The sequence below is a fragment of the Hemiscyllium ocellatum genome, chromosome 14, assembly GCF_020745735.1.
Source record: "Hemiscyllium ocellatum isolate sHemOce1 chromosome 14, sHemOce1.pat.X.cur, whole genome shotgun sequence".
NCBI lineage: Eukaryota > Metazoa > Chordata > Chondrichthyes > Orectolobiformes > Hemiscylliidae > Hemiscyllium > Hemiscyllium ocellatum.
In genome coordinates, this window is record NC_083414.1 from 15,069,775 (window position 1) to 15,094,578 (window position 24,804).

The 24,804-nt window shown below is 42.2% G+C and overlaps 1 protein-coding gene across 2 annotated transcripts in view; it reads right to left on the reverse strand.

Moving 5' to 3' along the window:
- LOC132822256 (macrophage-stimulating protein receptor-like) overlaps positions 1-24,804 on the reverse strand; it is a 133,600-nt gene that overhangs the window by 63,296 nt on the left and 45,500 nt on the right. For both annotated transcript variants that reach the window (XM_060835390.1, XM_060835391.1), the window contains exon 3: positions 9,434-9,601. In XM_060835390.1, the coding sequence (XP_060691373.1) occupies positions 9,434-9,601 (168 nt within the window). The remainder of the gene's footprint in view (positions 1-9,433; positions 9,602-24,804) is intronic.

A 24,804-nucleotide genomic window follows, 5' to 3' on the forward strand; every position in this document is an offset into this window, starting at 1 on the left:
GGTGTGGATTAGTTGGTAATTAGGCTCAGATTGGGAATGTGCCAGAGCCATTTGCTGCTAAGATGGGTGTTGGGTCCACTGCTTTTCATCATTTACATAAATGACCTGGATGTGAACACAGGAGGTATGTTTAGTAAGTTTGCAGATGACACTAAAATTAGTGGTATAGTGGACAGTGAAAAATGTTATCACAGAGCACAATGGGATCTTGATCAGATAGACCAATGGAGCAGCTGATAGATAAATGTGAGGTGTTGCATTTTAGTAAGACAAACCAAGGCAGGGCTTATACTCTTCCTGTGGAGTGCTGCTGAACAAAGAGACCTTGGTTTTGGGGCGGGCGGGGGGAGAGTGGATGGAAGGAAGCAGGTTCATAGTTTCTTGAAGGTAAAGTAGCAGGTAAACAGGGTGGTGAAAAAAGTATTTGGCACGCTTTCCTTCACTGGTGGGAACATTTGAGTATAGGGGTTTTGGGGGGGGACATCATGTTGTGGCTGTACAAAGCACTGGTGAGACCACTTTTAGAATTCAATTCTGGTCTCCCTGATATGGGAAGGATGTTGTGACACTTAAACGGTTGCAGAAAAAATCTACAGGGATGTTGCAGGGGATGGAGGCTGAATAGACTGGGGCCATTTTCCCTGGAGCATCAGAGGTGATCTTATGGAGGTTTATCAAATCATGAGGGGCACGGATAGGGAGAACAGCCACAGTCTTTTATCCAGGGTAGGGAAGTCCAAAACTAGAGGCCATAGGTTGAAAGTGAGAGGGGAAAGATATAAAAGGGACCTGAGGGTCAACCTTTTCACACACATGGTGGTGTGTGTAGGGAATGAGCTGCCAGAGTTGGAGAGGCTGGAACAATTACAACATTTAAAAGGCATAGATAGAAAGGGTTTTGAAGGATATGGGCCAAATGCTGGCAAATGGGACTAGGTCAGTTTAGGAAATCTGGACAGCGCGGATGAGTTGGACTGAAGGTCTGTTTTCAAGCTGTATAACTCTTTAACTTTATATGCTCCACAGCATAAAGAAAAGCTACATGTGACAATAATAAATCAAATCAGATTGAAAATCCTGAAAAGGCCGGTTCTGCTACAAGTGACGCACATGAAACTGAGCCATCCATCACTCAAATTATATCATCGGAGTGCAGACCAAGTTGGCTGACTGTTAGTTGCCTTCTCATGTTTCATTCTTTTTTATCTTAGTCTTCCATGGACTAAGCTCCAGTGCGTGACTGTTGTTTAAGCTATAATAACACAGAGAAAACTCCCCTTTGTTTTCTTGCCACCGCTCAGTTCATTCTGCCTTTACCTGGGCCATTGTTCCTCAGTTAATCAAACCTGGTAAACTAGTTGAATTCTCAGGAATGTCTCTTCAATTATCTCTCCCCCAGCAATTGCCCACAGAGAAAAAAAAAGATTTATGCCCGTTGTAAGGCAGAGAAGCCAGTTCAGTCACATTCTGTCAGCTTCTTTCTAACAGGGTCCGCCTTATAGTGTTTTCCTCTTTCAAATTCGGCGGTTACAAAGATGGCCGACACTAGTGTCCCCACCCAAGCCAGTATCCGCTGGGCAGAACACTTCATCTGTCTGCTTGATACCAGATTCCTGAAGCAAATAATCACCTCAGATCTCAGTTGGGATGGGAGACTCATAAGAGGATAAGAAAAAAACACTTTAGTGATGCCCTCAAAGCACTCAAAGCAGTGATTCAGACCCTGGCTTGTGACTGACTAAACTGGAGAAGGTTTATCTGGAAAGTTACCCAACACTGGAGGAGGCTTTGTCAGAGATATGCACTATTTTACATTCTTTCTGTTTAAGTCATCATCCAATACCCTCTTGAATCCCTCAGTTGATCCTGACTCCACCACATTTCCAGGCAGCGCATGCCAGGTCGAATTATTTGCGATGTAAAGAACTCCTTTTTTTTCTGGCCTTGCTTCTCTTCTGTTATAAAACATTTTAAAACCGTGCTTTCTGATTCTTGACCCATTTTACCCATTCTGACCTAACCCCTCATGATTTCGATTTTGTGACTAATGTGGTATCACATTTAACAGCAGTCGCCCAGTCAGGTCATTTTAGTCCGTTTTCCAAACGTTTATGCAATTTCTTTTTCCTTTGCAAGTACATGGGAAAATTACTCACTTGGCTCTACACAGGCCAACTGAACAATGTTATTTTAGGCATGAGCTGACCTTACATAAAAATTACATATTGTTTGTAATATTTTGGATTGATCACTGTATCAACACATCCCTTTAATTCCACTGTGTGTTCTCACAGCCTGCCTGATCTTCTTTGAAAAACTCCTTCGTTTCAATTACTAATCAATTATATGAACAAGTTTTGATCCTCAACAGGATCAGCCAATCATCCTTCCTTGCAATTTAAACTGCAGGTTTCCCTTTGGGTATTTTAATCTATTTCTTTGCCAGAAACTGCTCAGGGACCAACAGTAAAAATTTTTTAAAACTCTCCAAACCACACCGCAGTATAAAGATCCAAGATACGGTCACCACAACATTCCCTCAGACAGAAAAGCAAGCTCTTAACCACAATGCTTTAACGATTTTCAATTTTGACATGCAGAGAGACCACAACACACAATCTAAGCTTCTAATATAGCACAATGTCATAGATGGTGGGAGGGGTGTGTGGGGGGTAGCTGGATGTCTAGAAAGGTCAGAGATTCCTTAAGTGGGCTGACACCCCATTCTGCCATGTTCCAAACCTCACCTGGGTTAGCTAGCTGGGACCCCTGTGTTCAATAGCACTTCCTTCCCAGGTCCCCCCATGCCCCTGCCACACCCATTCCAATAGCTCCACCCCTTTCCTTGTACTCTCCAATTTTCTTATTTGTTTTAATTTCTACTCAGGATGAGCAACATTTTATATAAAATGTATTGGGGGTGCAGGTCTGTGGAAATATAATTGAACAAGCTTGTTGACTTGAATGGGGAATCGAACAAGAGAATTGCGTGAGAGAGTGTGGAACTGCAGCAATCTGACCGAGAAGGCCAAACTGCGAACTGACCAATCCTGCATTTTCAGTGGTGAGAGCTACTCAGCAGGAGAAAAAGGCAAACACCTTCGCCATTTCGGGGGTATCCTTGCCATTTCCTTGCAGGATGAGTTCCCTGACTTGGAGGTCCTGGAGTTTGCTCATACAATCAACACACACTCGTTACTAAGCCAATGATATCTGCACTGGCTCGCTCATGTTCACCAGACAGATAAGAGTCATTGAGACACAAAGCACAGAAACAGACCCTTTGGTCCAACCAGTCCCTGCCAACAATCATTCCAAACTAAAACTACTCCGACCTGCCTGTGCTTGGCCATATCCCTCCAAACATTTCTTATTCAAATACATATATAAATGGTTTTTAAAGTTACAACTGTACCCGCATCCACCATTTCCTCTGGAAGTTCATCCCACACATAAACCACTCTCTGTGTAAAAACGTTGCCTCTCATTCTTTTTCAAATCTTCTCCTCTCACCTCAAAAATATGCTCGTCATGAAATTATCCATGCTAGGTAAAAGACACCTGCTATTCACCTTATGTATGCCCCTCATGATTTTACAAACCTCTATAACGTCATCTTTCAACCCCTTATGTTCCAGTGAAAAATGTCCCAGCCTATCCAGCCTTTCTTTGTAACTCAAACCCTCCGTTCCTGGCCACATGCTGGTAAGTTGGCATGGGCGAGTTGGATGGAAGGGTCTGTTTCCATGCTGTACATCTCTTTGACCCTATAAATCTCTCCTGAACGCTGTAAGTGCAGAGACCTTTCGAACTGTGAACTGGACATTGGGTCACAACTTCCTGGCTGTCCATAACTCCACTAGAGAGACACATGCCAGTGGGATATGAAGATGGCGGATATTGACACTGACTACAGGGATACAATCACCGGCAACCATGACCTTGGGAGGTTACCTCTTCGCAAGGGAATTAGAAGAGGCAAACAGAAATAGAAAGCTCTTCTAATCAAGAAGAGGGCCCAGAGGAAAAATTAAGCCAGTGAATCATGCACTTTCTAAGCCTCTGAGGCAGATATTAGGAGATTCTTATCACAGAGTGGACCATCATGGTGCAAACCATTATCTGAGGAGACAGGAGGCTGCCATGGAACTAGGAGAATCTTCAATGCAGAGATCTTTAACTTGAACACAGCACCTACAGCCACTTGGATATCTGTGGAAGGGGGACAAGAAACTGACAAACTTGAAGAAGAATCTTTCCCAGCTAATCAGGCAACAGTAGTTAGAAAAAGCAAAAGCCCTCACAAGACAGCACATAATTCTAAATTCCTGAGTGGGAGTTGGTCAGAATTCACTCAATTCCAATAAGACTTCCAGTGTTTCAATGTTGCCGGACAAAGAGACCTTGGAATGCAGGTTGACAGTTGCTTGAAAGTGGAGTCACAGGTAGGCAGGGTGGTGAAGTAAACATTTGGTATGCTTACCTTTATTGGTCAGTGCATTGAGCATAGGAATTGGGAAGTCACGTTGCAACTGTACAGCTCATTGGTTAGTCCACTTTTGGAATACATTCAATTCTGATCCCCCTGCTATAGGAAGGATGAAACTTGAAAGGATTGAGAAAAGATTTACAAGGATGTTGCCAGGATTGGAGATTTGAGCAATAGGAAGAGGCTGAATAGGTTGGAGCAGCATGGCTGAGAGGTGACCTTATAGAGGTTTATAAAATCCAGATGGACATGGATGGGATGAATAGTCAAGGTCTTTCCCCCAGAATGGGGGAGACCAAAACTAGAAGCCATATGTTTAGGGTGAGAGGGGAAAAAGTTAAAAGGGACCTAAAGGGCAACTTTTCCATGCAGAGGGTGGTGGGTGTACTTAGAGGAAGTGGTGGAAGCTGGAACAAACACAACATGGACAAGTTGAACTGAAGGGCCCATTTTCATTCTGTACATCTCTGACTCTATGACTAAGACGTTGAATGGGCATTTCACTTAATGAAATACTCAATTAAAAAAAGTACACAGTTGGAAGAACTGTCCCACTGAGATCTGTGTGCTTTTCATAACTACAGGGTTGGGAAAGAATCAGAAACACATCTGGAAAAATAATAATTCTGAAGAGTAACCAATTGTTGTTGTTCTGCTTGAAATACAAACTCCCACGCTGAGAGCAAATACTGAAACTCACTTCACACTTAATGGTTCAGGTATCATCACAAAACCACCATCACTTTGTAATGTCAAAACTTTCCATTGTCTGATCAGTAACAATAAGGGTGCTATCACGGTTCTGAATTAGCAACTACACATCATGAGCTTGGATCCCATGACAGCAAATTATTAAACTGTGTTGAGAACGACCAGCTGACTAGCACCAAAAGAAAATCCAGCCTGAGATAACCAGAATCCAACCAGTTCACCAATAAAGATTTTTTTTTTGACTTAACTAGCACCTTTTAAGATTTCAGGACTTCTTGAAGTAAGGTGTTGTGCCCAAAGAGATGCTTTTCTTCCGTGACATCAAAAACTCAGCAGCCAATTTGCAGAAAGCAAGCACCCACAAACTGCAACGTGAAAATGATTGGATAATCTGTTTCTTTGTTCGGTGAGGGAGTGGAGACACTTAGGAATAAAGGTACAACATTTTGTATAATATTGCCAAAGGACTGGATTTTTGATTTATTTATTAATTCATTTGTGGGATGTGGGTGTCGCTGGCTGGGCCAACATTTATTGCCAATCCCTAGTTGCCCCTTGAGAAGGTGGTGTTGAGATGCCTTCTTGAAACGCTGCAGTCCACCTGCTGTGGGTAGACTCCCAATGCCAATAGGGAGGGGATTCCAGGATTTTGATCCAGCCAGTGAAGGAACAGTGATATATTTCCAAGTCAGCCACTGAAAAGGGCCTATATATAAATCGGAATCAAAAATACAACATTGCTGACAGTGCAACATTCCTTCATTGCTGTAGTGGAGCATCAGCGTGGATTTTGCAATTACTCGCAGTTTGGGGGCCATTTTGGAGGCAGAGCCAATTGGCCAGCACCGCTTCACCCCTCTCCAGTCCATTCTCCAGGAATAAGGAACACCATTCTCCCACAAAAAAAAATGTAGGCTATTCAGGGGATTTGTCACTCAAAACTGATTTTCTAAAAAAAACATTCACAGTGTTACTAGCTAGGCCAGCATTTACTGCATATCCCTAATCATCTAGAGGGTAGTTAAGAGTCAATCACATTGCCATGGAGTCACATGTAGGCCAGGTAAGGATGGCAGTTTCCTTCCCTAAACCACATTAGTGAACCAGATGGGTTTTTCCAACAATTGTCAATGGATTCATTCCAATATGGTCATCATCATATTCTTAATTCCAGATTTTTATTGAATTCAAATTCCACCATCTACTGGGGTGGGATTTGAACCCAGGTCCCCAGAACATTACCCGGGTCTCTGGATTCACAGTCCAGCAATGACACCACTCAGCCATCACTTCTTATTTTTAAGGAGGAAGCATTCCCAAGGATAAAGAGGTGTTTTGAGGAAAGGCTGGACAAATTGGGTCTGTGTATATTAAGTTTATATGGTTGAAAGGTTATCCTGAGAGGATCATCATCATAAGAAATGGGAGCAGAAATGGGCCATTCAGCCCATTGAGTCTACTCCACCATTCAATGAGATATTTTGATAATCCTCAACTCTACTTCCACTGCCTTTTCCCTATCTGCTTGACTCCATTATGGATTAAAGGTCCATCTGTCTCAGCCTTGAATGTACTTACATGACGCAGTTTCAAGAGCCCTCTATGGTAAAGAATTTCACAGATTTACTACCCACAGAAGAAAGATTCCATGACAGGACAGATTCTGAAATCATGCTTACCCTGTGGGAGAAGTTGGGATTGGGGGCATAGTTTAAACATAAGAGGTTTCCCATTAATGACTGAGACAAAGAGGAGGTTAGGACCTTTTGGAAATCTCTTCCTCAGAGAATGACAGAGTGACAGAGGCAGTGTCGTTTAATGTTATCAAAGCAGTGGTAGTACCTTGACTAATAAGGGTACTAGCGGTGGGCAGGAAAGTGGAGTCAGCCATGATTTATTGAATGGTGGAGCATGCTCAGGGGTGGGGGGGATGCTGAATGGCCTAATTCTCCTCCTAATTCCTATGTTTGTGAAAACCCACAGACTGGAAATTTCCATTCAGCTTGTACCCTCATTTACACTCCCCACCCCACCCCCTCCGAACTTTGTCACTGTCCAATGACAGGTAGTGGGGCTGGAACGGGGGTCGGGTAGTATTAGTGCTTTTGAATCCTCTCTGCCTAGCCGCTGGCCATTGCCCTCCCTCTGGATATGGCTCCGTCTTCGGCAACGGACGGCCACTTTATTAACTTTAAAACTTACAAAGGTGGAGAGAAAGTGACTCAAGCCAGGAGGTCCCTCTCCCTCTCTTACCTGGACTCTCAAGTGGTTCTTCAGCATACAGGATGCAGGCAGTGTCCTCACTGAATGAAAGTGATGAGCCTGTCCCTGGTCACCAAAGGGTCTATTTGGCAAAAGGTTACAGCCCAGGGTGGGTGGCTGTTTCCCACTGGAGGGCAGGGCTCTGAGGACTACTTGATCCCAGGGTTGGTGTCCCAAGCAAAAACTCAAAACCCTATCCTAACCTCTCTGGAACAGACCTTGAAACTTCTGTCAGAAGTGACAGGTGGAATTCAACTTGGATAAATGCGAGGCATTGTATTTTGGTAAAACAACCAAAGGTAAGACATATATAATTTAAAGTACGGCCTTGGGTAGTGTTCTAGAACAGAGAGACATAGGGATTCAGGTGCATTATTCTTTGAAGTTTACATAATATCTAGATACGATGGTTAAGAAGGCATTTAGCACATTTGCCTTCATTGCTCAGATGTTTCAGTATAGGTATTAGGATGTTATACTGAGGTTGTACAGGACATTGGTGAGGCCTCTTCTGGAGTATTGTGTCCAGTTCTGGTTGCCCAGTTATAGGAAGGATATTATTAAGCTGAAGAGGGTTCAGTTGACATTTACCAGCATGTTGCTAGGTATGGAAGGTTTGAGCTACAAGGAGAAGCTGAATAAGCTGGGACATTTTTCACCACAGCGAACGGGTTTGAGGGGTGATCTTATAGAGATTTATAAAATCATCAGGGTTATAGACAAGGTAAATGCCAGGTGTCTTTCCCCTACACTGGGGGATTTCAAGACCAGGAGGCATATTTTTAAGGTGAGAGGAGGAAGGTTTAAAACAGACAGGTGGGTTTATTTTACACAGAGCGGTTCATTGCGTGGAATGAACTTCCTGAGGAAGTGGTGAATACTGGTCCAGTTCCAGCATTTAAAAGACATCTAGGTAAGTACATCAATAAGGGGAATTGGTCTGGGCGGTTTATATAGAAGGTATTTGATATTCAAAGGGACTGGGGTATAAAAGTAGGGAGGTTTTTTTTAAACTATGCGAAGTACTAGTCGGACCACAACTGGAAAACTGTGATCAGTTTTCAGTCCCATATCGAAATGAAAACTGTCCCACGAGGAAAGGACTGTACCCGCTGGGAGTTAGAAGAATGAGAGGTGACCTTATTGAAACATGACTTGACCGGATGGATGCGGAAAAGTTGTTTCCTGTTGTGGGAGAGTCTAGGACCTGAGGGCTCAATCTCAGAGTAAGGTATCACGCATTTAAGACAGAGATGAGCAGGTAGTTCTTTTTTTAAGAAGAATCCTTACAGTTTGGAAACAGGCCCTTCGGCCAAACAAGTTCACACCGACCCTCAAAAGAATAACCCACCCAAACCCATTTCCCTACATTTACCCCTGACTAATGCCCCTAGCCTACACATCCCTAAACACAATGAGCAATTTTCCATGGCCAATTCAACAAACCTGCACAGGAGTGTGGGAGGAAACCGGAACACCCAGAGGAAACCCATGGAGACACGGGGAGAATGTGCAACTCCACACAGACAGTTGCCCCAGGTAGGAATCAAACCTGGGCCCCTGCCACTGTGAGGCAGCAGTGCTAACCATTGAGTCACCATGCTAACTCTCTCAGAGGACTGTTAACTATGGAATAGGACAGTAGAGGCTAGGTCATTAAGCTTCTTCAAGGCTGAGAGCAGCAATTACTAATTAGTAAGGAAATCAAGCGTTCTGGGGAAAAGGTAGAAAAATGGAATTGAGGATTATCGAATCAGCCATAATCTCACTGAATGGCAGGGCAGACTCAATGGGCTGAATGGCCTGAATTTGTTCCTGTGTCTTATGGAGTCTTATAGCAACTGGGCTGTGCCATACCACTGAAGAGAGGTGAAGGAGGGTAAATGCATCCTTCCTCCAGCAACAGCCATAAGTCAGTACCAATGAGCCAGTTACAAGCCACAAACCACATGCTGTTCAAACCGCTCTTACCTGTAAGATTCTTCCATCAGCTGTTCCAAGGTGACCCACTGTGTAGTTGCCTATCACTGATACAACGATGGAAGTCAGTTTGGTGTCATCCAGCTCTCCATCAAATCGATCAATTCGGTTGAGAGCTTGCGAGGTCTTGGTTGGTTTGTCCCAACACTTTCTCTGCCACTGAAAAAAAAGCAAGGAGAAAGCAAAGGTAAGTCATTGTAATTGCAATGAATCGTCTATCAGTCTGCAGGCTGCTGAACAAGGGGCAATATTGTTCATCTGGAAGATACGGATGTACTCTTTAGGATGACCAATGGATGACATACAATCTTGCAAGATGGAAGTTAGCTTGCGGTGGATGTTTATCAGTGTGTGGAATCTTTAGAATGATCTACCTCTGCAACATGAGCTTTCAGAAAGACTTTCATAAGGAAGACTGCAACCAATTTTTGACCATTCCTCAGGGAGTGGAGCCCAGCTTCATTTTCTTTAAAGAGACAAAAAAGACTGCAAACGCCAGAATCCAAGGTAGACAAGTGGGAGGTTGGAAGAACACAGCAAGCCAGGCAGCGTCAGGAGGTGGAGAAGTCAACGTTTTGGGTGTAACCTTTCTTCAGGGCTAAAGAAGGGTCACACCCGAAATGTTGACTTCTTCACCTCCTGATGCTGCCTGACTTACTGTGTTCTTCCAACCTCCCACTTGTCTACCTTGTTTCCTTTAAAGCATTGCTGAAAGTGTGTTGCTGGAAAAGCGCAGCAGGTCAGGCAGCATCCAAGGAACAGGAGATTCGACGTTTCGGGCATAAGCCCTTGATGCTGCCTGACCTGCTGCGCTTTTCCAGCAACACATTTTCAGCTCTGATCTCCAGCATCTGCAGTCCTTACTTTCTCCTTTAAAGCACGGTTGAGAAAACAGCCATGTTGCTGAAGCTTTCCATTTCTCACTCAGCAGGACCGAGACTCAAGAATATAAAACCTCAAAGTGAACGATGATTTCTTTTTTGGTTTGGTATTCTTGCAATTTTGTTCTGATTCTTGCAAAATGGAAAGCTTCAACAACGCCTCTGTTTTCAACAATACTCAAGTTCAGAGCAACCAAGCAACATTTTTTTTTGAAATGTTAATCTTGTCCTCATTTTCTCCAGCATCTGAAATAGATTTGTTTGTACAATAACGAAGAATCCCTCTACATTTTCAGTCGATACGTACGGTAGAAAATTGAAAAATGCAAAGAAAGCAAAATTCTATATTTGCTCATGTTCTTTGTCATTCATCAACCTGCCCCTGGTAACAGTTAATCTAGCCAGATAATCAAATCTGTTCGAAAGGGATCTCAGATGGTATAAATGAAAGGAAGACCAATGCAGGACACATGGTCAGTAAACATAGGTTACAGAGTCATTGATTCATAGAGTTATACAGTGCAGAAACAGACCCTTCAGCCCAACTTATCGATGGCGACCAGATAACCTAAATCAATCTAGTTCCATTTGCTAGCATTTGATCCATTTCCATCTAAACCTTCTTATTCATGTACCCATCCAGAGATCTTTTAAATATCTTAATTGTACCCACCTCCACTACTTCCTCTGGCAGCTCGTTCCATACGCGCACACCACCCTCTACATGAAAGATTTGCCCTTTAGGTCCCTTTTAAATATTGCCCCGCTCATCTTAAGTCTATGCCCTCTAGTTTTGGACTCCCCTACCCCAGGGAAAAGACCTTATCTATTCTTCCTATCCATGTCCTTCATGATTTTATAAACCTCCATAAGGTCACCCCCTCAGCCTCCAATGCTCCAGGGAAAACAGCCCCAGCTGATCAAACTCTCCCTGTCGCTCAAACCCTCCAACTCTGGTAACATCCTTGTAAACCATTTCTGCATCTTTATCAAGTTAATAAAAAAAACCATGGATGTTGAAGATTTGAAATAAAACAGAGTATGCCAGGGAAGAAGCAATCTACAGATTTGTTTGGCACTTTCTGTTTTAGTTACAGATTCATTTAGCATGGATTCAAAACAGAGAAGGTAATAAACGATAACAGATACAAGGAGGAAGGCTGGCAAAAAGGGTAAATGCAGGAACCCATTTCAGGATAGACTGGACAGGCTAAAAAAATGTAAGGGTGTGAATGACCAAGAAATGTGGCAATGATAAAAAGCATTGATGGTGGAGTTGGGATTGGAATAGCAAAACCTAAAGTTAAAAGTTTACAATCAAAACCATGAGCCTTAGACCCTGACAAAGCGTGTTACAAAATATAACAGTTACACTTCAACAGGATTTCAGCAATTTCTGAGCCAAATTAAAGACCTTTTATAAAACCTCTTACTCTACAGTGCCTAATAGGCCATTCAGACCGTCACATCTGTACTGACCTTCCGAAGACCATCCTCCCCTATTCGTCTCACCCCACAGTTACCATGGTTAGACCACCCAGCCTGCATATCCTGTACACTATGAGCAATTTAGTATTGTCCAATCCACCTAAGCTGTGCATCTTTGGACTGTGGGAGGAAACTAGAGCAAACCCACACAGTGTAGGTTTAAACCAGCTCAGCAGGGGGATGGGGACCTATGGTGTAGTGCCAGTGCACAGGAGGATGTTAGTAGGGAGGACATGATCAGGATTTCACAGTCACAGGAATGTGCTGGCAGACAACAAGTCTACTTTAGCACCAGAAGTATCCAGAATAATGTAGGTGAGCTTTCAGCATGGATAGGTATGTGGGACTTTGATGTTGTGGCCATATCGGAGACATGGAGAGAGCAGGGTCAGGAATGGATGTTGCAGATTCTAGGGTTTAGATCTTTCATTAAGAACAGGGAAGGTGATTAAAAAAAGGGGAGGAGATGTGGCTTTATTAGTCAAGGACAGTATAATGGTGGGGGAAAGAACTTTTGACGAGGACTCATCTACTGAGGTAGTATGAGTTGAGATGATGAACAGGAGAGGAGAGGTCACACTGCTGAGAGTTTTTTATAGGCCTTCACAAAGTTCCAAAGATGTGGAGGAGAGGATTGGCAAAACGACTCTGGATATGATTGAAAGGAACAGAGTGATCATTATGGGGGACTTTAACTTCCCCAACATTGACTGGAAATGCTATAACTCTAGTACATCAGATCGATCAGTTTTTGTCCAAAGTGTGGAGGAGGGTCTCCTACGACAGTTTGTTGAAGGGCCGACAAGAGGGGTGGCCACACTGGATTAGATTAGATTCCCTACAGTGTGGAAATGGTCAATTCACCTAATCTGCACATCGTTGGACTGTGGGAGGAAACTCACACAGACATGGGGAGAATCTGCAAACTCCACACAGACAGTTGCCCGAGGCGGGAATTGAACCCAGGTCCCTGGCACTGTTTGACAGCAGTGCTAACCACTGAGCTACCGTGCCGCCCAAAAAGCATTGTGGAGAATGTGGGCATCGATCCCACTACCTCGCACATGCTAAGCGAGCACGCTACCATTTGAGATAATTCCCCAACGGCACTTGGTAATGAACCAGGCCAGGTATTTGATTTAGTGGTAGGTGAGCGCTTTCGAGACAGTGACCATAATTGGGTTATGTTTAGTTTAGTGATGGAAAGGGATAGCTGCATGCCACAGGACAAGAGTTATAGATGAGGGAAGGGCAATTTTAATGCAATTCAGCAAGTCTAAGGAAGCATAGAATGGGGCAGAAAAATGCAGGGGATGGGCCAATTGAAATGTGGAGCTGGGTCAAGGAGCAGATATTGCGTGCCCTTGATAGGTTCGTTCCTGTCAGGCAGGGAGGAAGTGATAAGAAAGGGTACCATGGTTTACTAAAGAAATTGTATCTCTTGTTAAGTGGAAGAAGGAGGCTTACATGACATTAAGACGAGATGGTTCAGACGAGGCGATGGAGAGTTACAGATTAGCTAGGAAGGATTTGACGAGAGAGTTAAGAAGAGCAAGGAGGGGACATGAGCTGTCTATAACAGGTAGAATAAAGGAAAAGCCTAAAACTTTCCACAGGTAAGTGAGGAATAAGAGGATGACTAGGGTAGTAATAGGGCCAGTCAAAGACAGAAGTGGAAAGTTGTGTGTGAACATTGTGGAGATCGGAGAGGTATTAAACAAATATTTCTCATCTGTTTTCATTCAGGAAAAGGAGAATATTGTAGAGGAGAAGACTGAGATATGGGCTATTAGAATAGAAAGGATTGAGGTTAGTAAGGAGAGGGTGTTATCAATTCTAGAAGGTGTGAAAGTAGATATGTCCCCTAGGCCAAATGGGATTTATCCGAGGATTCTCTGGGAAGCAAGAGATGAGATGGCAAAGCTTTTGACCTTGATCTTTGAGTCATCATTGTCTACAGGTTTAGTCTCATAGGACTGGAGGATTGGAAATGTTGTGCCCTTGTTCAGGAAGGGCAGCAGAGATGACCCAGGTAATTATAGACCAGTGGGCCTTATGTCTGTTGTAGGAAAAAAATTGGAATGGATTATAAGAGATAGAATTTATAACCATCTAGCAAGCAACAATTTAATTGCAGGTAGTCAACATGGTTTCGTCAAGGGCAGGTCATGTCTCACAAACCTCAATGAGTCTTTTGAGAAGGTGACCAAGCATGTGGATGCATGTAGGGAAGTTGACATGGTGTACATGGACTTCAGTAAAGTCTTTGATAAGGTTCCACATGGAAGGCTGTTGGAGAAAATGCAGAGGCATGGGATTGAGGGTGACTTAGCAATTTGGATTAGAAACTGGCTTTTTGTAAGAAGGCAGCGAGTAGTGGTTAATGGAAAATATTCAGTCTGGAGTCTGGTTACGAGTGATATACCACAAGGATCTGTTTTGGGACAACTGCTGTTTGTCATTTTTATAACTGATTTAGACACAGGCATCGGTGAATGGGTTAGTAAGTTTGCAGATGACACTAAAGTCGGTGGTGTGGTGGACAGTGTGGAAGAATGATGCAGGTTGCAGAGTGACTTGGATAAACTGCAGAATTGGGCTGAGAGGTTCAATGCAGACAAATGTGAGGTGATTCACTTTGGGAAGAATAACAGGAAGGCAGAATACTGGGTCAATGGAAAGATTCTTGATTGTGTAGATGTGCAGAGGGACATTGGTGTCCGTGTGCATAGATCCCTGCAAGTTGCCACTCAGGTTGATAATGCTGTCAAGAAGCCATACAGTATTTTAGGTGTTATTAGTAGAGGGATTGAGTTCTAGAGCCGTGATGTCATGCTGCAACTGTACAAAACGCTAGTGTGGCCACACTTGGAATATTGTGTACAGTTCTGGTCCCCCCATTACAGGAAGGGATGTGGAAGCATTGGAAAAGGTCCAGTGGAGGTTTAGCAGGATGTTGCCTGGTCTGGAGGGAAGGTCTTGTGAGGAAAGGTTGAGAGATTTGGGTCTGTTCTCATTGGAGAGAAGAAGGCTAAAGGGGGATTTAATAGAGACATACAAGATGATCAGAGGATTAGATAGGGTAAACAGTGACAGCCTTTTTCCTAGGATGATGGCGTCGGCTTGTATGAGGGGGCACAGCTGCAAATTGAGGGATGATAGATGTCAGAGGCAGGTTCTTCACTCAGAGAGTGGTAAGGGCATGGAATGCCCTACCAGTCAATGTTGTTAACTCAGCCACATTAGGGGCATTTAAACAGTCCTTGGATAAGCACATGGATGATGACAGGATAGTGTAGGGTGATGGGCTTAGATTAGTTCACAGGTCGGCGCAACATCGAGGTCCAAAGGGCCTGTTCTCTGCTGTATTGTTCTATGTTCCATAACACGGGGAGAATGTGCAAACCCCATACAGCTAGTCACCTAAGGCTGGAATCAAACCTGGGTCCCTGGCACTGTAAGACAGCAGTGTCAACCACTGTGCCACCCAAAATTGTTGATTTCCTTCTAGAAGTAATAAAACATTAGGCTGGGATCTGGTGCGGGCATCAGAGCAAGTGTGGAAGCCCCTGAGCTCAGCTACTGCACTATAATGTTTATTTGAAAATGTATTTTTCTGACTGTAATGTCAATTCTTTGACTATGTCTTATTTCTAACTTATTCTTTAAACACTGTAATGAAATGCAACAACCTTTCTGTTTATAGTCCTCTTTTGTAGCTAAGATTTGTACCTAAGATGGTGCTAGAAAGGCAACATTGTAAAAACTTGTCACATGTGACAATAAAGGTGAAACAGGTGATCATTTTATTATAATTATATAGTTATTATTATTAAGACTTGCTTTTAGTTCCAAACTTTATTTCAATTCTATTTTTTGCCATGAATGGGATTTGAACCCATGCCCCAGCTCAGTATCCTGGTTCACTAGGCTAGTGTTATTGCCACCACTCCACCCCTCAAATTTAATTAATTATGGCATAAAGTTTAAGATTGTAACTGGGCAGGAAAATAACTCGTGTACGTATTAGGAGTTGAAGAATTCCACTCACCCCCTTGAGTCTGTTTCATCATTCAGTAATGTCAGTATTGATCTGATAATTCGCATTGCTGCCTACTCTAATTAATCTTTCATTTCATGATTACCAAGAATTTGTGTACCTCCTTCATAAAAACATTTCGATGACACTGTTTCTGTCACCTTTTGAGGGAGAGTTCCTCATGACCCTTTGTTATAGAAAAAAATCATTTCATCTGTTTTATTTGGGTGACTCCCTATTGTTAAACAATGACCCCTAGTTATAGACTCCCATTCAACATCCCCCCATATCAGGAAACCTCCTTTCCAAACCCACTCAGTGAAGACCCCTCAGGAACCTGTACGTTTCAATCAAGTTGCCTCATACTTTTCCCAAACTCCAGTGGTACAAGCCAAGCCTGTGCACAATTTCCTCCTGGGGTGAAGAAAATAATTTTCAATGAATATTTTAAGTAGTTTGATTGTGAGTTAATAAAAGGAGAAATGGGTTATTTGTCAAAAAAACACAGTCAGATCTCTCCCAAGCCTCCAACACCAATTCAGAGTTGAAGGGATTTGTGCAGTCTCCTGGGAATAGGGGGAGATTAAACTTGCCAGGCAATTTCTGCAAGATACATGCCTCTGGGTTTTGTCCAAAAAAGCCAGGCAGTGATAGCATCTCCATTTCTAGGACAGGAGGCACGGGTTCAAGTCCCATCTGTCCTGGGGTGTACAATAACATTCCTGATCAGATTGATTAAAGTAAGTCTAAAGAAACAAATTGGCCCATTTTTTGACCTATCCTGTTGTGCCTTGTCTTGTTCCGGTCTCCTTTTAATTCAGTTCAGATCATTTCCCTCAGCCTTCCGGATAGTTCCTCGTTACAAATTCAGCTACTTGATTCACTGAGCTGCCTGGCTTACTGGAATATGGACTGCGTGTTCGACTGTAACTTGTCAAAAGTTCGTGTATGTAATTTCTGCAAAATTAAAAATGTAGATTATTGAACGCAAGGGCCACAATTCAGTATCAGTTACTCACTCCTGGTTCTGCCACTTCCATTGAGAGCTGTTTGCTTTGGTCAACAGTCTGTCAGGATCCACACTATTTTGGTGTGATGTGTTTGTGTATGTCTGCAAATACGTTCCAGGATAACACTACTCATGCAAGCAATCCACAAGTTACTGACTCAACATCAAATACACAACAGAGACTTATCGTGACATAATGTTCTCAAGGTTTTTCACAGGAGCATTATTAGACTGGGCTTCAGTTTAAGAAGTCTTAAGGGAAGATGGTGAGATGGGGAGGTTAGCGGGCTAAGGCAGCTGAGCGAGCAGTCACCAATGGAAACGCGAATAAAATCAGAGACGCTGAAAAGGTTCAAGTTAGATGAGAATAGGTATGACAGAGGGTTATGAGGCTGGTCAATATGACTGCGATGGAGTGGGGGAGGGAGGCCAAGGCTAGGTTTGTAAATGACGATAAGAATTTAAAATCAAGGCATTGTTTGACTAGAAGCCATCGCAGTGTACAGGGGTACTGAGTGAGCAGGGCAATGTGCGAGCAAGGACACTGGGATGGACATGTTCTAGATGACCTCCAATTTATGGAAAGGAGCTAGCCAGCTGGGAGTACATTGGAATACACATGTTTACCGATAACAGGCATCATTTATGTGAGGGAGGAGCAAAACTAAACGATATTACCTTGGAAATAGGTGGTTTGCACATATCGTTGGCAGCTCAGGAGCAAATCTGACAGCTAGGTTGTGAATAGGGTCAGACAATTACCTGGGGTTTGTGTTGGTAGCTCAGGAACAACATTTAGAGATGGGGCTAGATACAGCTCCTGACCTTTGCAGGTCGGAAATGTCATAGGATCACCCACCCCACAATCACCAGTGCAACACCAGCCCCCACATATCCCCTGCATCTCCTCACACCTTGGCATCCCCCTGTCCCGCTCCATCCCCAGCCTCGTCTCTGCTGAGCTACCCACTACCAGCTGGTATACCAAAGGAAATACTATAATTGACCCAATGGCCATGATAGCTTTCAGATATTGGGCTCGGAAGAGAATTCGTTTTTAAAAAAAATACAAAATATCACAGAAATTACTTCATAAGTGAACTTAGAGAACCATTTTGTAACTAATTTAATATACTTGTGTTTATATACAAAACATTAATATTAAACTTGTCCCATTTCATTTATTGGACTATCAACGTAAACTTCTAAGATCGCGACCCTTTACAGAGGCAGGAACACAGAATTCTTGGCTCACATCCAGAGATCCTGTCTTTCTGATGAGGCATTAAACCAGACAGTTCTGTTAGTAGGATATAAAAGATCCCAAAATTTAGAAATTTGTTGTTCTCAATGTCCTGACCAATATTTATCCCTCAATCAACATTATGTAAACTGATTATATGGTCATGATGATATAGCTGTCTGTGAGAGCTTGCCATGCTGCCTGTTTCTCGACAGCACACGAGCAACTTCCCTTCAGATGTGCTTCGGGACATTCTATGATCGCAAAACAAATGCAAGACTTTACTTTCCAAAATGATCAATGCATCCATCGTAACTTTACAGATTGTGTACAGATGCTGCTACTTTGGTAAGTTCACTTTCTGAATTCGACTCTCTGTGAGAAATCAAAGTTGCAGAGTACGTGCTGTAGTCAATGTTTATATCTTTCATTTGTAAAGTTTAGAAATGGCCATTTGGACATTTGAAAGATAAAGTTTTCAGAGGACATGGGCCCCAGAGCTGAACTGATCCAAAAGTGTTCTGAAAGTACAACAATTCCTCTTTAAGTATATTGACTCAGTTGCAAGAAGTGCATGACTATAAGGGTATCTCATGTTGATTCATGGTCCATTACTCTTAGTCAACCATCAGGTTGGGTATTGAAAGATCAAATCTGTAAGCTCATAGCTCACTAAACATGAACTATTTCTGAACCCAGCATTTTTTTTATACATCACACAAAGTGAATCAACATGCTGAGATTATCCCCTGTTCTACCAATTTCAAACAATTCCGGTATTCTTCCCCAGGTAGACTCAGGTCCTATGTCTCCGAGTCAACATTGCAAAAATAGCAAAAGCTTCCTGCGAATCTTGTATTAATCCACAGCACAAACATCACACAATCCTCAGCAAACATCCCACCACATCATAGAATAGAAAATGTTGAGCCATCTGCCCTGCTATTGCAGCCTTTCATTGTGTTAACTCCCTCGATAGTTTTGAAGATAATCTGGGGTGAGATAAATACACCATATATGAACTGAACAAAATGGTTTCAGTAGTCATAGGTCTATAAACCAGTAATAAACTGGGCACAACTGTTGAATTCACTGTGTGTTAAGGTCAGTGAGTCTCATTGTGTAAGCAAGTTGGACAGATGAAAGCAGGCGCTGAGAAAAGAACATAGATTCCGTGAACGGGTAAAACTGCGGCAACGCATGGATGGATTTGGGAGTTTTTGTATTGAATCAACAAAACTCCACTGCACAGTTATGAAATATAGCCAAACAAGCTAATAGAATGCCGCCCTTTATCCATAGGGAATTGGAAGTGGACTATGTCCCTGCTATACAGTCTTGACAGAACTCTACGTGAAATCTTGCAAACTCTACCTAAGCAAGGATCGCAGCTTTGCAAATGATTGAAGAACAGATAAACAGAACTATCCAAGGATGTAAGGGGTTACATTATGAGCACTGAGTTTTATAAACTTGGCTTGTAGTCTCAAGTCAAACCAGTTCATCAAATTCTTTGATAGGACAGAATATGAATATTGCATAGAAAAGATACCTTATCTTTCATCTTGCACTGGTCAGGACAATTTGCAAGAATACCAATAAAGGGCAACATTTTAGTCATATGTGAGAGGAGACTGCTGATTAGCTGGTAAATTGACTCTGATTAGTAAAAGCATGAAGAATGTAGCAGTTAATGATGATTGACACTTCTCGGCAATGCCCTGACCAATTAGAATCAATCTGTTTTGTCTGAAATCTTACACATAGCCTGACAGTTAACTATCAATCATTAACTGCATCATTGCAACATGTTCACCAATCAGATTCCACATATCAACCAATCAAAATTCATATCATGTTATATAAATGTTAGTTTTTCCCCTTTATTGGTGTTTTTGTGAATTGTCCTGATGAGTACCAAGACAAAAAGCATTGACAAAACGTGTCGTTTTTTTTAATAATCCTCAAGATTGATCTAATTGAGATGTTGAAAGTATGCAGACCAGCTATGATTTAACTCAAAGGCAGAACAGGCTCAACCGACTGAATACCCTGTTGCTGGATGAAAGTCTCTTATGGGGCATGGGTGTTTACACACTGCAGTCTACATCCTGTGAGTTCATCAGTCAAAGGAGCTTCTAAATTCTGAGTGGCCTAGGGTGGAGGAGGGGTCAGAATCACCAGCCATGGTTCCTGCTCTCGAGTCATTCACATTGGCGAGGTATTGCAAATTTAGCAATGGCTAAGAGAAGGACAGAACTTGGCTACAACACCTGTATTGATGGAGAACCTGCTGAGACCTGTTCTCTCTGCTCATGAGTAAGCGTCAGCAGAAATGGACAAAGTACCTTCGGGCCTGCCATCACAAACTGAACATTAATTCATTCTCCATTTTTAAGGGAAGAGAACATCAGAGGGAATTTATTTCTAAAGAGACAACCAAGGCCCAACACTGTGTTCCCCATTTCAGTACGTCAACTCTGATTAACTGTGAAAAGTGAGGCCAGTCTGTGTTGGAACAGTGACATACAAACAGAAATTGCTGGGGAAACTCAGCAGGTCTGGCAGCATCTGTGCAGAGAAAGCAGAGTTAATGTTTGGAGTCCAATGATTCTTCTTCAGAACACAGTATGTTGCTTTTATTTCAGTTGGAATAGCTTTGATACCAAAACATATTTTCTTTAAGGACCAGGGGTTAGAATGGGGTGGGATCACCTCCTTTCTTTATGAAAAACTGTACAATAAACTGAACCCCAAGGTTAAACAATAGAGACACTGGAGATCAGTCTCTGAGAGTAGAATCTAATTGAGAGCACGAAGGAGGTGGTAGACTTCAAGGCCAAAATTTTAAATAACAGTTTTTTTAATCTGACCAAGTATTGCAACTGATTGTCTGGCATTTATTCCATAAACCAATTTTAGGAGAAGGAAGATGCAGAAAAAGGAGCCTGTTTTTCTGATTTATTTTGCCATGCACATATTAAATATTGTCGATGATGTGTAATAAGCTTTCAGATATAATTTGTGTCTTATTTAACATTGCATTCAGACCAAGTAATCCAGTAACCTCCATTTCATGACCAAGCAGTTAAAATTCACCTCCATGTCCAAGCTTCTCATTTATGCTGGGAACCGATAAGATCTGACAAACTTAATTGGGGTGGGGGGCAGTTTGCTGAGAAGAGGAAATATTCTGCCCAAGGGTCTCCTGGTCAAGAAGAGAATAAGATCATAAAGTGTAGGAGCAGAATTAGGCCATTCAACCCGTCAAGTCTGCTCCTCCATTTACAGCATCATGGCTGATCTGATGAGCCTCAACTCCAGTTTCCTGTCTTTGCCCCCTAACCCTTAATTCCCTCATTGATTAAAAATCTATCTCAATGTTGAAAATACTTAATGACTCAGCCTCTACAGCCCCTGAGGTAAAGAATTCCACAGATTCACTTCTCTCTGAGAGAAGAAATTTCATCTCGTCTCTGTCTTAAGTAGATGACCCCTTACTCTGAGATAATGCCCTTGGGTCACTTCTTTCCCACAAGGGGAAACCACCTTACCAGATCTATCCAGTCAGGTACCCTAACAATCTATCATGCTTCAACAAGGTCACCTCTATTCTTTAAACTCCAAGGAGTACTGGTCCAACCTTCTCAAACTCTCCTCTTAAGAAAGTCCCTCCACACCCAGAATCAGTCTGGTGAAACCTCTCTGGGCTGCTTCCAATATATCTTTCCCAATAAGAGTACCAAGATTGTTCATGGTATTCCAAGTGTGGTCTGACTAGTGCCATGTGTAGTTTTAGCCAAATCACGCTATTTTTATGAACCATTCCCTTTGAAATAAAGGCCAATGGTCTGTATGCCTTCCCCAGGCTTTGGGTACTACTGTTTCATGGGTACTAAGTTCATGCATGACGACTCCCAATTCTTTCTGAGCTGCAGCCTGCTGCAGTCTTTCCCCATTCAAACAATATTCAACTCTTCTACTCTTCCTGCCAAAGTGCATAACTTCATAGTTCCCACATTACATTCCATCTGCTGAGTTTTTGCCCAATCATCTGAACTATCTAAATCCTTCTGCAGAGTCTATGACATTCTCACCACTTACCTTCCAATCAAAAGCAGGACTGCGGATGATGTATTGAAATAGATACATATGGACCGTAAATACATGTAAGGTTTAACACTCAACACTAAGGTACAATGAATTGGAGCTAGATATTGGTTATGGTTCCAATTCATGGCACAATGATGCTTCAGTTCAATTATAGAATTCAGAATTTTGCAACGTGTCACCATGCATTATTTATTTTGTAATCGTCCAACAGGTTTATTTGGAAGTACTAGCTTTTGGAGCACTGTTCCTTCATCAGGTAGCTGTGGGATGGGATCATAAGACACAAAATTTATAGCAAAAGGTTGCAGTGTCATGCAATTGAAATAATATACTGTATATACTCAAGTAACAGTCAAAATTTTCTGACTACTTTTTAAGGTTACAATTATGGTGTCGACTATTACATGGATAGTATTTTTGAGGGGCTGAAATTCACGCCCGTCAAAATTCATACTGTACCATTAGCAGAAGCCCAATTGATGTTCAAATAAATAAAAGGAAGAAAAAAAGAATTATGGTAATTTTGAAAACCCAGAGCGGAGCACAACAGCCAGCGGACTGGAAGACTGGGAGCAGCGTGGAACAACCGGCAGACTGGAAAGCTGGAGTGGAACACTGACTCTTAAATGTTGATCTGTTATCTGTGAAGAACTAAGGTCAACTTTTACATGAGATATATGGAAAATTCCAGTTATTTGGCCAAAAATAGGGGCTTGACTTTTACTGGAGTATATGTAGTACTGAACAAACCTCGATGTTGTTAATTCTTTCATCTTTTAGAATGGGTTGCAGGTTTCAGTTCTTTAATATGTAAATCCCAGAACTTCTTTTAAGTCACAATCTCGAGATAAGGTTTTATAAAAAAAGGTAACATCTCAGCTCAGCTGTTGGACTATAACCTGGTGTTGTGTGATTCTTAACTTTGTCCATCCCAGTCCAACACTGGCTCCTCCACATAATATTTTGTAATTGTTCAACTAGTTTCTTGTTTTACATGGTCCACTACTTTGACCTTGTCTTTTGGGAATGCACCTATTCACTGGAAGCTCAGTAAGATGTGGAAGAAGCTTTCTACAAAACCCACTTTCATTAATACTCCTCAACACAATAAAAACACGCAATGTGCTTCACAGAAGTGTTATTACTTTGAATTTGACAGCAAAGGAATGAGGACAGATGATCAAATGCTTAGACAGGAAGGCAGATATTAAAGAGAAATGAGAAGTGGAGAGATATAAGGAGAGAATTCCAGGGATTGGGTTTATCCAGTTGAAAGTGCAGCCAACAATAATCCAGTGATTAAAACTGGGTATGCACAAGGTGCTGGAAATGAACAAATACAGACATCAGGGACACTTGGAGGAATTCCTGATGAAGGGCTTTTGCCCGAAACGTCGATTTTCCTGCTCTTCCGATGCTGCCTGAACTGCTGTGCTTTTCCAGCACCACTCTAATCCACACTTGGAGGAACGGATGAGATTACAAAGACAGGGAGAGTGAGAAAATGTAGAAATTTGAGAACATAATGAGAATCAAACATTGTTGGAGGAAATTGCATCGCCATTGAAAAGATGCTTCACATTGCACCTTTAAAAAGCAACTGGACTTGCATTAGATCAAGTCTGTATTTTCATTGGAGATTTTTTTTACACTGAACACAATCATTTACACTCAGTATAAAATACCACAACCCTGACCTTCCATTGACCCATGTCCACTGAGACCCATGAACAATTTACACTGCACCTGCTCCAGTGGGTCATATAACCTGGCAAACAGAAAGGAAGGGGATTTAACTGCTACACACCAATAATAATTCCCAATGGAATCCAAAACAGATGAGCTGGACCATTCCGTGCTGTATGACTCTATATCTCACAAGTCCTGAGAATTGGGTATTTCCGCAAGGAAAGCACACCCTTACAAGCTTCCATAATGAAACAAAGTTGGAAACCAAAACGTTTAAGTATTTGCAGGAGGAGAAAGAATGTCAAAGGGTATTGTCACTGAAAGAAGTAAAACACAAATTTTGGACAAGCCCCTCCTTTGGCAGGATTGGGAACTGGAGCGGAGAGTTTGAATTTAATCTGCAATGAGTACAGCCAATTCTTCTATAATGTGATGGTTGTGTTTTTGTGCAACCCCGTATTACAGAAAAATCGCACTTTAGAAACAATGTTAAAAGCATTGGCGCTATAATCGCATTACAGCCAATAACCATTTGCTTTATGTGAAACAGCATCCCCAATTTGTCAATCGTGTTACAGAGAATTTGCGTTAACAAAACATATTATAACAGAACGACCCGTAATGCACAGCTCAAGTGCATTTCTTTTTAATACATTCACAGGATGAGGGCTCGGCCAACATTAATTACCCATCTCCAATGCCTAGAGGGCAGTTAAGAGTCGAAACCTGTAGGTCTTGAATCACATGTATGTTCCGTAAAGGGTATCAGTGAACCAGATTGGATTTTCCCCAACAATTGGCATTGGATTTGTGGTCATCTTGAGATTCATAGTTCCAGATTTTTACTGAATTCAAATTCCACCATCTAACATCACGAGATTTGAACCCAGGTCCCCCAGA